We start from the raw sequence: 14,807 nt of genomic DNA on the forward strand, positions 1-14,807 counted from the left end.
CTGATTGAAGTTGTAAGGCTTATATATATGTGTGTGTGTGTCAACTATACAAATGATATATACAATAGCTTAGAACTGCACAAACTATATGCCATTTATTGTTTCTATTCACCCAAATGAATAATCTCTCCATCGTCCGATGATTCATGATTGTCATAGCGCAATGAAGCATTTAGGAGCTACATCTCAGACCCATTTGATGTAGAACTGTTTCAAACATGTGAGCACCTTGTGCATGTTCTATTCTTTCATTCCTGTGGTTCTGGCATGGCAGGCCTGTGTTTCCACGTTGTCTGTTTGTGTCCCAAAAGTGAGAGTTGGTTTGCTTGGAGGGGGTTGGAGCTGGGGGCTGGGGGAAGCGGACAATAGGGACGACCAAAGTACTACACCCCGGACCCCGAACACAATGGAGTTCGTAGGATGAGGCAGAGGCTGAGATTTTTTTGGTGATGGGGGGGTGGGGGTCGGGGTGCTGCCTTGTCCCCTGCTGTTGTGGGTGAGTGTGAACTTTGTGGGGGGAAGGGGGTGGGAACTACACAGGCGAGCAGCTGGATTTCTTTTAGATGTTCAGGGTGGGGGGAATCATTTGAATCGTGCTCTGGAGAATGACAACGGAATTGGCTCAGATTCCAAATTAGACATGCATTTTTCGGTTTTGTTTTTCTTTCTTTGTTTGCCTGCTTAATACAAATTACTGCTTGGTAACACACTCTTGACTATACACAGCTATTGAGAGCAGGGTATTAGATGTTAACTCAATTTTTCCCAAGTCCAGTTGCTGGAAATTCTATTGAAATATTTTCCCCCGACTTCAAACCAATGTATCACCTGCACCAGACGGTGTTGTTTTCTCTACCAATAACACAGATATTTTGTAAGTAAAAAAATTTAAACACATGTATGTAAATAAACACAAAATCTACAATATGATATAATTACACTAATTTGTAGCTATCTATTTTTCACGGTGTAATTATTTTCAATGAAACACACACACACACACACTGTCACAGAAAATGATCTTTTAATGTATGCACGTTCTAAATAAAAGACCTAAATGGAGATTGTCACATTTTCACAGCACACACACACAGGCACACGTCAAAAGAGCTAACAAAAAAGCACACACAATTCCAGATCATCAAAATCTATCAAGTGTCAAATCAAAGAGATTGTCATCTATGGTTTCTAAAGCACTATCACTGAAGCTTTTGATTCCTATAAAATATACCTTTCTTATTAAAAAATTATATTAAATCTAATGGCACTTCTACAAAGTCTATGAAAAAAGTTCTGCATTTAGTAGTATCTTTCATTTTACAAATCAAAATTGTGAGATACAGTAAAATTTTGCACAAGGAATCAATAAATATTTTTCTGATTATACACAATTTCACAGTCTGAACCTGTAAAAGACAATATTCCAGTATTAATGCATACTAACATTTGAATTCGACTCTAGAATAGTAGTACATTTTCAGAATTACACATCCATGCAGTCGAAAGGGGGAGGTTTTTCCTCCAAACCTAAAGTTTTCCATCTAGGATTCACCACTTCCAGAAGCACAGGACTCAATGCATAACGTTGGCTCTTGTGACTGTTCCATGCTGGTGTTTCTCTTCAAACCCTACCCATACAAAATGAGAATGACAAGGAGAGACCAAATAGGCCTCGCTGGAGTGGTTTGTAATATGTAATATAGGTACTTTCTACCTCAGTAATTTGATGTGACATCTATCAATTAGGACATTTCGGTCAATTAACTGCTAAAAAAAACAGTATGTATATGTGCGGTCTGTGACATTTAACAACCACGAAGGGCTGTCGATAGGGTTGGGTGAACATATTGTCCACCTTGTGTCAACGAGACATGGATGCTGTCAAATGATTCTAGAAATATAAATAAAATTGCATTAGTTTTGCAAAAACAGAAACAGTACAGTGTACTCATTCACACTGCTTCGGAATAGCAAAATGCATACATCAAGATGACAGTCACAATCTCTCAACAAGAGCTGTATGAAATGATGTCTTATTTTGAGTTAATGAAAAAGACAAGACAAACTACATTCCTCCATGTTCAGCTTCGATAAATATACAATGTGACATTCATTTGATATCATGAGATTGTTATGACCAGAAAAACAACACATACAACTGAAATGCATGGCAAGACAACCAATGACTGAAGGGTATCCTTTTTCTCTGTTCTCTTCATACAGACTACATCAAATACTTTAGAATTGCAACAAAGCCAAATCACAATGTTTAAACTGATCCTTAAGTATACAAACAAAATAAAGGGGGACAAATACTATTCTACAGGGGCTTTTATAAAAGTAAATGTGCAACAAAATCAAGAACAACAAAAAAAAAAAAACATATGGTTGTGGGGGTGCAGTCCTGTCTGTGTGAATAGGGGAAAATAACAGAAACATACAGTACTCTTTCTTCTGCATCAGTCATTGCCTTCTGTGCTGACACACATACGCTATGCACCTGCATAAATTCTCCCTCCGTACATTTCTCACATACCAGCATAATGGTCAATACAAAAAAAAAGTGCAACGCGAGACTTGATTCTCCTTCAGTAGAGAGACGGAGTGGGGAAGACGCACGATTCCTTCAAGGAGAAATCTGAACAGGCGATAAACAGGAAAATGAGCAGTAGCTTGAATTGTTGGTGGGTGCTCCATGGAACATTGGAGTGTTAGCACCAAAGAAACACCACATCCTTCACACAAGGCAAAATAAGTAGTTCTAGGAGTTGTATGCCACTCAATGCTGCTCATCAACCAAATCAAGGCATAAACAAGAGGGAGGACCTCTCAAGGAAGAAAACTAAATCTGAGAGTCAAAAACACCTTTGATTTAAAGGATTGCGAAAAGGTTATTGAGAGGCATCTTTTTTCTCAACTCAGCTTGTGTCTGACACACGAAAAGACAAAATTATTTTGATAAATAAAATACATATTTACATTAAATATACAAATAGTTAGAAATAGCAGCCTACATAGTATCAGTGTCAAAACTACAGTATGTATGCTCAAAACAAGTGCTTCTCAGTATCTTGTGAGAAAAAAAATCATTTAAGATAGCTTCTGGTTTTGTTTTTTAACATTGGACAAAAAAAAGTTACAAAACCTCACTTCATGAACACAAACAGTAACTACCTGTGATACAAGGTTGAAGTGACCCCATTTAACAACTGAAATAGTACCAGCAAAAGAAACAAGCTCTCTAAAACTTCAAGAATTTAACAGATAATAAAAACCCTGAACCAAATAAAAAATACTAATAAATAATCCTAATCAAGTTTTCTCAGGAGAGATTAAATCATACAGAAGTTGGAGTTTTAGTGCTACCTGCTTTCATGCTGATGCATACAGTATATGCTATATCCGAATCAAGTAAGAACCAAAGAAAACAGAAAAGCAAACAACCTTCTATTACTTCTAACACCAGAGACCCAGTCAATCAAATTATTCACTGATGAAATCAGTTTCACCATCCTGCCTGATCTTGTTTCACATTCACCCACTTCACAAAAGGGATGGAGAGAGAGAGAGAGAGACAGAAAGAGGGAGAGATTGAAAGAAAAACAAAGGAAAAAAGTCTTAGACCAGTAAGGTGACCCCACAATACATCAACAGGACAAGCGAGATGCCACTGAAAGTCTACCCATCTGGAATGACCACATCGTGCAATGACATGAGCTCATCTGCAGTACAGTAGGGCACAGTGCAGTGCTTCCTGGGGAAGCCCAGAGTCTTACAGCACTTGACTCATGTGCGTGTCCTTTAGCAGCACGCCGCCCAAGCCAGCTTATTCACAGTACAGACCGTACTGTTGCTCCAGTGCAGACCCGGGCCAGATGCAGCCCAGATGCATGCCAGAGATGGTTGCCATCTCCTCTCTGTCGCTTACAGTAGGCGATAAAGCAAAACTTGCCATGTTTTCCTGACAAAAGCCCTATCGCTCCACAAACTCTTCCACTTCCACCTCCAACAGATGTTCAGCAGTCGATTTCAATACAGCACAAATAAGAGGCAAATCTTTCACAGAGCCGTCATGGCAAAGTGACAGTCCTGATAAACTCCCTCCCATCTTAAACAAAGCAGGCGCCTCTTACAGTAGATATGTACAAAACAAACAGATCTGGTCCTGCTGCAAACGGAGTTACTATTATATAAATAACAGAATATTTTCTGATGTGCTAACAAAGGTCTGTCAAAAATGACACCTCCCAACATTCTAACAAACAAAACAAATACTCAGTAGTTGTCAAACTTCAGACTTTTAGCTGTCTAAAGTATAATGCAGGGATCCTAGGCTTGGACTGTGAGCTTTGTGTCATGAATGAGAGCCTACAGGCTGACCACTGAAAGTTCTGCTGCTCTGAAAGGTTGTATCATTTGCTCTTTGAACAGAGTGTGTTTCTATATATACACACACAACTCATTTGTTTTCTATAATTTCAAGCTCAGGAAAAAAACACAGCTCTCATGGGAGAAACCACAAGTGCATCCAGCCCTCCAGCATTTCCATTCATTCAGCATACAGAGGTGACAAATAGATATTTCAGCCCAAGGCCAAATCTCTCGACTACCATACATTGTCTATTATTTGAACCATGCAGATGCCCAGGCGAAAAGAGAGACAGAGAGAGAGAGATAGAGACAGAGAGAGGGAGAGATTAACACCGTGGGCAACCACTAATTAAACACACTTATGTGCATTAGAAATTAGCAAAGCCTCACTGAGCATTAATGCAAAAGGATGCCCCTCAGTGCTCTCAAATTAGGCTACGTTTTCATGTGCAGCAACAGCAGGAGATTCAAAGAGACCTGTACAGTAGCATAGAGTAGTCTTGAGTGGATACAAAGACACATTTGTCATGTTGATATTGTCATGGCACGAGTGCTATTTGTTTTGTGTTTGTTTTGTTTGTGAATATATATATATATATATATATATGAGTGTGTTTTTGTGTGTGTGTGTTGAGTTGTTTCGGACTCCTCGGTGCCTAGCCGATGGCGAGGGTCTTGACGAGGCCACAGTGAAACTTGCGGATGTGTCGGTAGAGGTCCCCGGACTGCGTGAAGCGGCGCTCGCACCACTTGCAGGCGTGCGGCTTCTCGCGCGTGTGCACCACGGCGTGGCGGCTCAGGTTGTGCGAGTACTGGAAGCTCTTGCCGCACTGGCCACAGGTGTAGGGCTTCTCGCCGGAGTGCGTGCGCTCGTGCCGCTTGAGCGTGTACATGCACGAGAAGGTCTTGCCGCAGAGCGAGCAGGTGGGCACGGAGCCGTCGGGCGAGAGCTTGGAGCGCACAGCGCCGTCCTTCTCGCGGAAGTGCGAGCTCAGGTGCAGCTGGAGCACGTGCGGGCTGGGGAAGACCTTGCTGCACAGCGGGCACACGCACACCTGCTGGCCCGGCGGCAGCAGGACCCCGCTGGACGTGGAGATGTCCGAGGACGCCAGGTCGTCCTCTTCCTCCTCCTCGCTGTCCCCCAGCAGCCTCCTTCCCCCTCCTCCTCCTCCTCCTCCTACCACCAGGCTGAGACCCACTCCTCTCCCCCCTCCCTCGTTGTCTGCCTCTCGGCCTCTCGCCTGGCCCCGCTCCCCCACTCCCCCTCCTCCAGCCCCCACCAGCAGCCCCTCTGCCCCCTCCCCCTCCATCAGTTCCTCCTCTGGGGCTAGCAGGGTGGCGTTGGAGCCGTTGTTGCCCGGGAAGAGGGCAGCGAACCCTGTCACCGCCGCGCTCCTGGCGCTATTCCCAAAGCGCTGGCCCTCCGGGCTCGTCGGCTCACTGTCCCCCTGCTCTGACAGCAAGTCTTGTTCGTCTTTAACAAGTGGCTCAGAGCCCTGCTGCTGGCTGTCGAGGGCCAGCTGTCCTGAGACATGGGAGGGGTGGAAGGCGTCGCGGCAGGCCGGCAGAGGCTTGAGAGACAAATCCAGAGCGCAGTCCATGTCATCCGACGCCCGGGACCTCTGGGAGGCCGCGCACGCCGGACCACTGACATCAGCTTTTGTTTTTCCAGCTGTTTGGACGCCGGCCTCGGCCTCGGCTGACACATAATTGACACCTACAAGGTCCGGGGACCTGGCGGGGTGACCGTTCGCCTTCTGCCTGCCCGCCACCACCACAGCAGACCTATCACAATCTGTGACAGCCGGCCGGCCCTCGCTGCTGTCCATGTCACAGTCGTCAGCCGGGGGGGCCCTCGGGGCGGGCTGCTGGGACTGGGGCCGCCGTCGTGTGCCCGCCTGTTTGTGTTTGCTGCTGCTGCCGCCACTGTGCTGCTGCGTCTCCCCGTCAGAGGAGCTGTCCAGACAGCCCAGCGCGGCCATGCCTATGCCCATGCCCTCGCCCAGAGTCTCGTCCAGCGACGACAGATCCTTGTCTTTCAGCTTGCCTTTGCAGACTTTGACGATGTCATACATGTGAAGGTAGCTTGCAGCGGCCAGGACATCCTCCACTGGCAGGGCGCTGAACTCAAGCTTCCCCTCATACATAAATTCAAGGAGCAGGCTGAAAGCCGGGGCCGTCACAATGTCACTGTTCAGATGCACAACGTCCCTTTTGTCCAGCTGGTCCCTGTAGAAGAGGTGGAAGTACATGCTGCACGAGGCCAGCACGGCTCTGTGCGCTTTGAAACGCGCCTCGCCGACGAGAACAGTGCAGTCACAGAGGAAACCTTGGTGACGTTGCTGACTCAGACACTGCAGCAACTGGCGGCTATGGTCTGGGAACTCCATTCTTCCTTCATAACCTGACGGACAAAACAGGAAAAACTGGATATTAAATAAACGTTGGGAGGCCATTCAGAGTGCAGCGGAGGGAGCGAGCTATGCTGACGATGTTACAAGGCCACACAAAATGCCTAATTAAAGAATAGAACCAAATTAAAGATTTTACCGTTAGCCTTCAAAAAGCAAAAACTTTCTGCTTAAATGCATTGTATGTAATACATGCTAATGATCGGTACAAGACACTTGGTTTCTTTCATTTAAACTAATAATATACAAACTAATCCGAACAGTTCTGTGAATTAGAAAATATTTTTCTTCACAATGGCTTAGAAGTCTCAAAGTCTTTAACAGACATGATATATGTTTCAAATTAGGAGTTAGAATGTAGCAACTCTTATAATAAACATACACTGACGCTGTCCGAACGTAGGCTAGTTACCTTCCTCTCCGTGTTGCAACAGTCCGATTAGTTGATCGCTACTTTTTGCGCTTCCCATGGAATTGCATAAAGGACGAGGCAAGTGCAAGCAGTCGCACACACGCTACCACACGGACAAAAAAAACGTTCGCTATTCAACTCTTCGTGTTTATCGGACATTCATGAAGAGACCGTTCATTTATCAAGCACGCACGCACACAGACAGGGCTCACATAAACGCCCAGCAGAGAAGCAGGCTCTCCAATCCAATCTCCAGCTCTCTTGCCCACCGAGCAAGGTTAGGGAGAAGGCAGGCGAGTGAGTAAACTGGTGCCCTGTTTGCTAATTACACTGCAAGCTGTGGAGTCAGCTGCTCTGACATCACCGCAGTGGAAACGCTACCTCCAGCTGTGCTCCCCCTTATGCCATATGTTACTTCAAATCTAGAGACTAGACGCCACAACTTGTTTCAGAGTTCCACCTAAGTAATGTCTCTCTTTCCATTGTGCGTCTGTCACACAGTAAGAAACTTTATAAATAATCGAGCAGCTAGTTTTCCTGCGACGTGAATCCAACTACATTGTCCATTACAAACACGCTCCGAGTCGACACTTTCGCGTAAACTAGTTTAAAGATTATGTGGTGATGTAGGGAAAGCAAAAAAAGACACCGAATATTAACACCTAGCCTACAAGGAATCCACTTCGATGTTTTCACTTTTGAAAACTTCTCTGTTTCATAGGCCAATATATTTCCTCAAACGCAAACAATTAACTTCAGATCGAAAACAACTAGGCTACAGGAGCTGGAACTGAACAGAGCGGCCGTAGGCTGCACACACTCATGAACCGGAGCTTAGTAAAAACCTTAAACAGCAAAGGAACTCGGCAACTGTCGCTGACCGCGACAACTGCAGTGCATGGAGGTAGCTAAGGTATCCCAACTTTCAGCCCCTGTGTTTCTCGACGTTCGGACGCAATACTTACACAGAAATGCCAAGCCACAATAGTCCTCTACTGGTTCCGTCGTCCTCTCATGATGTGTTGCCAGATGTTGGCGTCTCCCTTCGTTTATTGAGCACAGTTCGACCCTGGCAGTGGGCAGGCAGCACTCGGTACTGTGTCAAGCAGGTTGTTAATGGTCCAGTCTCGCGATAACGCCGAGCACAATTGTACTGTACTACTGCATCAACTCACACTGTGGCAGTAGCTGTGTTCACTTCCAAGTTTCATGGCCACATCGGAACAACTGACCATTCTAAACTATTCGTGCTAATTGGGTAAAACTTTTGAATTTGGTGTTAGACTAGGCTACGCATTGAAGAATTTAGAAAGTTTAATTAAAACAAAACAATAAATGACTACAAATTCAATTGTTGTACCAGTTTACATTTTTTAGGAGGGAAATAGACTTCATTGATGAGGTTGTGAGTGAATGTAAAAAACACCATTGCCTACAGGTGTCTCAATCAGCAACAAAGCTTTGACTCAAACCGAGATGAAAGCAACTAACTCTTTTCTCCAAAAATGAATGACATCACCTGCTGTGGCTTGGCCCCGGCCCCACCACTCCTTCCATGTAATCTACTGTATGTTTGAGTTGGCTAACTTGAGACCAGTAGGTAGGTGACTGCCCAATGAACAAAAAAAAGAGACCACAACACAAACACTTTACACAAACTCTTTGAGTTTAACTAATTTACAGCTGCACATTGGTTTGTTTTAATGAGGAAAATTAATATATATTTTTCCCATGGCACAGGATTTCATGAAAGCCTTCAGCAGCCATTGCATACTTCCCTTTTAGCTTATTTAAGAGTATAATTAGTGGGCTTTTCTCAGACACTTCCCCCTCTCTTTTCATGCTCTTTGTTGTGGAGACTGATGTGTTTCACGTCTGGGGGGTGGACAGGGGAGGTAGGAGGGATCTTGTAACAGGCTGAAGACTAATCCCAAGCTGGGGCAGAATGCCCTGGCACCGAAGTATCCATGCCCCCCACACGCACACACCCGGCCATTGTTCCTTCTCCACAGTCCCCCACCAACTTCTGGAGCGGGTCCCTTACATATTAAGAAGCTGTTTATCATATAGAACAGTCCGCCATATTCATAGACAGGATTTGAGATGCTAACAGGGAGACAGAAAGAGAGAGAGAGAGAGAGAGAGAGAGAGAGAGAGAAAGAAAACGACAGAAAGACAGTTGTCTCCTAATGCACGCCTGTTGCTTAGCAGAAATGCAGCGGCTCCTCAGCAGGTGTGATAAGTCTCCCACGATCAGAGTTTGAATTTGAAATCCCCCGGTGGAATGTGGAGTCAAGAAAGACATAGTACAACACATTTGGTGTTTTATAACCTCCTTGGGCTTTTATTTACAAATCACCAAACACCAGCGCTGCATATTTGTATTTATTTAGACAAATCCGAGGATCATGCGGTGAGGAATGTTTGGGTAGAATAGATAAAGTACTCTCTTTTGTTGAATTATACAGATGTTGAAGCCATGGAGTCTCGCCTGTGCTCATGTAAACACATATCAATGCCTAAGCTATTTTGAGGACACCCTGGCTAAGACCTCTAATTGTTAGAGCAGTTTAGACCCAGAGGAGACAAGGGGGCTGTGGGCTGCAGCTGCCGCGGTTGTTGCTCTCTGCAACTGCTTGGGTCACCTTTGCCCCGGGCTCCAGCTGTCGTTGGCTTTGAGAGGGCCATTTGCGGCTCCTCTTTGCCCCTGGAGACGCGTGCGTGCGTGGGGTTGGGCAGAGTGACGGGTGCAGGGGGCCTGGCTGGCCCTGGTCGTATGGGCCCTCTGGTGATGCGAGGCTCTTATCCAGTTGTGTATTTTTTTCTTGTCCATTTTCTGTTTGCTGTTGACATTAAATTTCAAATTGCTGTGGCATCCTCCCCCCAATCTTTCTCCTAATGGTCTGCAGGACAGCAAACACATACACAGCAAACAAAATGTCTATTTCACTGATGTTCTCTTTTTTAGAAAATAATGACCTGTTTGTTTTCTTTTCCTCTATAACAGCAGTGTTATCACTCATGTATTATACTGAACACCGCAGAATTGATAGTCATGCATACATTTCTAATTAACACACAGTAAAATGAAAAATGATAATTGATCACATCTTTCCTCTCATTAGTCTTTTATCTCTTTTATGATCAGATTTAAAGATGATAAATGCTATTTAACTAATTGAAAAATACTAAACTGCTGCAGTTACACTTAAAATTGTGTTAATTATTCCATAGCATTCTTCAATGAGACAAAGGACTCATTGAAAATACTAATATTGTAACAAGCAAAGGTGCTCTCAGTGCCTGCTGGACATGGAAGTGTATTGTCAATGGAGTGAGTGAGTGAGAACCAGGACATGGGCCTCTGGGCTTCTCTGGGCTGGGTGGGAGAGGGCGACTGCAGTGGTGGGGTGTGTGTTTATGGGTTAGACAAAGCAGTTGTTGTGTGCCCTGGGACTTGGGCTCCCGAGAGTGCCTCTGTATGCTGATGACTGCAAGAGGTTCTCACAGGACACAGAGAGTGAAAGAGAGAGAGAGACAGAGAGAGAGAGAGAGAGAGATGGAAACAGAGCTTCCTGAAGGTTCATTCTCATTCTCTCTCCCTCTCTCTGTCTCTCTTTCTCTCTGTGCTCATCAATGGGTACTCCCCCCTCTGACCCGCTCTTTACTCAAACAGACAAAGGCCTCACATTCCTCTGCAGCCTTCCAGGCCAGCCAGGCCAGGCTTCCTCCATGTCATTCATTACTTCAGGGTGCCTCTCTCCCTCCCTCCCTTCCTCATTCTCTCTCTCCCTCCCTTCCTCTCTCCCTCCTTCTCTCTCTCTCTCTCTCTCTCTGCCACAAGCTGCTTATAAACACTGGATATGTGTCTGCTCGTTAAGATTCAGATGTTGATTGTTGAATGCAGACTTTTGTCTTCTTCCTCTTCTCTTCCTGGTGCTTCTCTCCATCACCAATACCATGGAATGAATTGAGGTGAATGACAAACGTGAGGCGCAATAGTAAAAACGACACTGAGCAGCCGTTCAACAATGGATGTAATCTCATTGTGAAGACGTCATAGTCCATCAGTGATGTAAACATGTCTTGCTTTTATGAATTATTTTCACACTGAAGGTTCTGTCTTCAATGGATTATTTGATTTTTCATCATGGGTAAACATGCCTAGAAAACTCTGAATTCCAGACCCTGTATACACACACCTGGATATTTTTAAACAATTGGACATTTTTCTATACGCATTTGGAACTTGCATCCACACATGAGCGTTTTAGTTCACTGAAATGGATTAAAAAACAAAAACACTTTCTAAAGTGCTTTAAAACTTATCACACCTATGTGTACTGTATTCAGTGATAACCATATCGATAACTATAGAAATAGCTGTATGTGTCATTTGATGCAAAAAAAGGGTTTTGAATAGGGATTATTGGGTTTTGAATGCACTGCATAGTTTTGCATGAGACATCAGGTGTTCCGCATTTTACATATACATTTATTTATTTAGCTTTTTTAAAAATCCAAAGCGACTTACATACTTCAATTATATTAAAAGGGCCATTCTCCCCACAGGGGTTAAGTGCCTTGTTCAAGAGCACAATTGTGTGTGTGAACAAGTTTTGATTTTGTGCAGATTTAATAGGCCTATATATTCTACATGTTCTACATTTGATCTTTCAAGAGCAATTAGGTCTCCTTGCAAAACTCCAATCCATATTTATGAAGATAAGCCTAATCAAAACACCAAAAATGTATCTACATCATGTTGGCTCTACTGTGGTCAAACAGTATGTCCATCTAAAGTGAAATGTGATATAATGACGGGACCAAAGTAATAAGAGATAATGCTGTATAAAACAGCACCAAGGGACATAACACAGGTCTGATGCAAGTTTTTAGTGCAGCCCGAAGGCCTCAGACTGCTGACCAATGGGAATCAGATGCAGTCTGTTGCAAACACAGCTTCAGTAGGTTAAGTAACAGACTGTGTGTGTGTGTGTGTGTGTGTGTGTGTGTGTGTGTGTGTGTGTGTGTGTGTGTGTGAGTGTGTGTGTGTGTGTTAGTGTGTGTGTGTATGTGTGTCTGCCTGCATGTGTGTATGTCTGCCTGTGCACATGTGTGTGTGTGTGTGTGTGTGTGTGGGTGTGTGTGGGTGTGTGTGTGTGTGTGTGTGTGTGTGTGTGTGTGTGTGTGTGTGTGTGTGTGCATGCGTGCGTGTGTGCGTGTGTGTGCGTGCGTGAATAAGAAATTATGCTTACTGGCTGCAACAAGCTAAAAACAAGCTAAAGCACAGAATAAATACGACCCTTTCTGTCCTTGGCTTTACAAATAAGCACAGACAAAAGAATAAGAAATACATTAAATTGTTTAAAAAGAAATAAAAAACTATCATCTGTAAATATCACATTGGCTATAAAGGAAAACACAGACAAACTATGGGTCAGGATTGAGGTTATTAAATTGATCATCACTTTGCTGTCAGATAGTTTCAGTAGTAACTTAGTATATTAACATACGTAAACTTAGATGCATTTGAACAATTTGTCAGTTGGTTCAAAACTTGACATGACCAAAATATACCCAAACTATCTGAATCATATTGCTCTGTATTCTATGCTTAATGTCTTACTAATTTTTTACAGCATGTTTTATTACATTTTACTACACCACATGGCAAGGGAAGGCATTAGTGTGCAATGGATTCATAACACCTCTTCAGTCAAAGATGTTATGTGGATGAAATCACAGTATTATCAGTAAAAGAGTTATTGCATTTAAAATACTGGAACTTAACCACACTTGAACTACAGTTAGTTTGCAGTATAGTGCAAGGAAAGGAGGATTTATTAAGCAGAATAAATAATGTATGAACTCAAAATCTCTAGAAGTGCTGCAAGGCCGTAGTGCCAAACGTAGCTGTCCTAAAATAATTTGAACCTATAGCCTCTTGGGGCTTATTGCTTAATTTACTTTGTCGTTGCAAAGTTGCCCCCAAAGGCTATGCTAATTGATATTCAGTTTATAATGCATTTTCCGGTATTATTCAAAACTCCACAAATTCACTGTTTTGGTCTGAAACAAACATTTACACTCGTTAGCATCCAAAAATAGACCCGTTATTGTTAGACCGGAGTTTCCCTTTAAGATAAATTCCATTTAGGTCACAGTTACTACACTAAACCACCATTTCTTACCATGCTGCTCTGCTTGTAAGGCATGTTACATATGGCAGTGAAATATCTACTGATTCAAGATTCAAGATTCAAGATTTCTTTTATTACATCTCATTATAGGTTTATAATAGAGTAAAATTCATTGTGTTTTTTTTTCTCCTCAAAAAATAAATAAATGAAAGGGTGTGTGTGTAGGAAAAAAAAACGTGCCTTGTTGTCTTCAGCATGAGTTCAGCAATCTAATTGCTTGGTGAAAGAAACTACTTTGGAGTCTGGTGGTACGAGCTTTCAAGCTTCTATATCGTTTGCCAGATGGTAATAGCTCAAATAGTTCATGGTTGGGATGACTAGGATCATTCAATATTTTTTTTGCCTTCCTAATGCATCTTCCCTCACTATCAGGAACATAAAGCCTTAGAGAAGACCTGAAAGATGATATGTTCTTAACTATAGAAGTTTTTCAAAAGGGGCCCAACATTTCCAGCAACCCTCCAAGTCACAATTCATACGTCAGGGTCTTATCAAGTGTGCTGATCAAGCTAGGAAATACCTCTAAGAGTCTGTAAGTGCCAAAGGCTTGAAATAAACTTTCAATACTACAGACATTTGTCATTTTACACCCATCATCTCCACCTAAATATTCCATACACACTCAGCATTTGACACCACCAACAAACAAATCATTGTCTGTCTGTTATCTAAGGGAGCCACATCTCTCTGTACATCAAAAGAACAAGGTGAAAGGCCCTTATTGTGAGCCGGTCTTACACACTTATACACGTCTATACATTGCCTTAGGTCTCTGCAGCAGCAAGCTCATACTGAAGCTCAAGGAGCCCTGGCAAAGGGCCAGGTCTGTGCTTGTGCACCTGTCTAAACTGTGCTGTAAATTGAGCAGCATGACACAGAAAACTATCTGATGCCAGCAACATATAAATATAAGTTGAGAGACAACTGATAATTGGTAGACAAACAGATAGATAGATGGATAGATAGATGACAAATTCTGAGACACAGGACACAGAAAGTTTCAGCAGAGTGAATGAAGTTCCTCTGAGATGAGTGGACTTAAAGCAACCCAATGTAATTCTTAAAATAATGGCTTCAAACTCATTTTGACTTCACTGAGGAGAATGGAGTCTCTGACATTGTGGATGTGTGCCTGGAATGCCTGCTATTGCACTATCTAACATTGCTATTGCTGGTAGGAGCGTGATCCTAATCGTCAGTTTTAAACACATTTGATAGGCTAAATGGGTGCTATAGGCCTACTAAAATGAATGAAAGGGTGAAAAGTTATGCCTGAGCTGACGGTCTGCCTTTAGAATACTCTGTACTGTACTCTGTATGCTAAGACAAAATAAAGTGAAGTGACCAATTAAGACTTAATAAGTTTGGGTTTAAATATAGGTTTACTGGAGTGAGCTACTTCTTTTTAAA

At 43.2% G+C, this 14,807-nt stretch overlaps 1 protein-coding gene across 2 annotated transcripts; it reads right to left on the reverse strand.

The window, feature by feature from the left end:
* Positions 1-1,002: 1,002 nt before the first annotated feature.
* On the reverse strand, positions 1,003-8,352 carry zbtb42 (zinc finger and BTB domain containing 42). Of its 2 annotated transcripts, none has more exons than XM_042072828.1 (2): positions 8,160-8,352; positions 1,003-6,775 (listed from the first exon to the last, which is right to left on the reverse strand). In XM_042072828.1, exon 2 carries the CDS (start codon positions 6,759-6,761, stop codon positions 5,028-5,030), a length of 1,734 nt encoding a protein of 577 aa, XP_041928762.1. In that variant the 5' UTR covers positions 6,762-6,775; positions 8,160-8,352; the 3' UTR covers positions 1,003-5,027. The 2 variants fall into 2 exon arrangements, with proteins under 2 accessions (XP_041928762.1, XP_041928761.1); XM_042072827.1 differs by lacking the exon at positions 8,160-8,352 and adding an exon at positions 7,195-8,113.
* Positions 8,353-14,807: the final 6,455 nt, after the last annotated feature.

This window comes from Alosa sapidissima, chromosome 19 (assembly GCF_018492685.1).
Source record: "Alosa sapidissima isolate fAloSap1 chromosome 19, fAloSap1.pri, whole genome shotgun sequence".
Taxonomy (NCBI): domain Eukaryota; kingdom Metazoa; phylum Chordata; class Actinopteri; order Clupeiformes; family Clupeidae; genus Alosa; species Alosa sapidissima.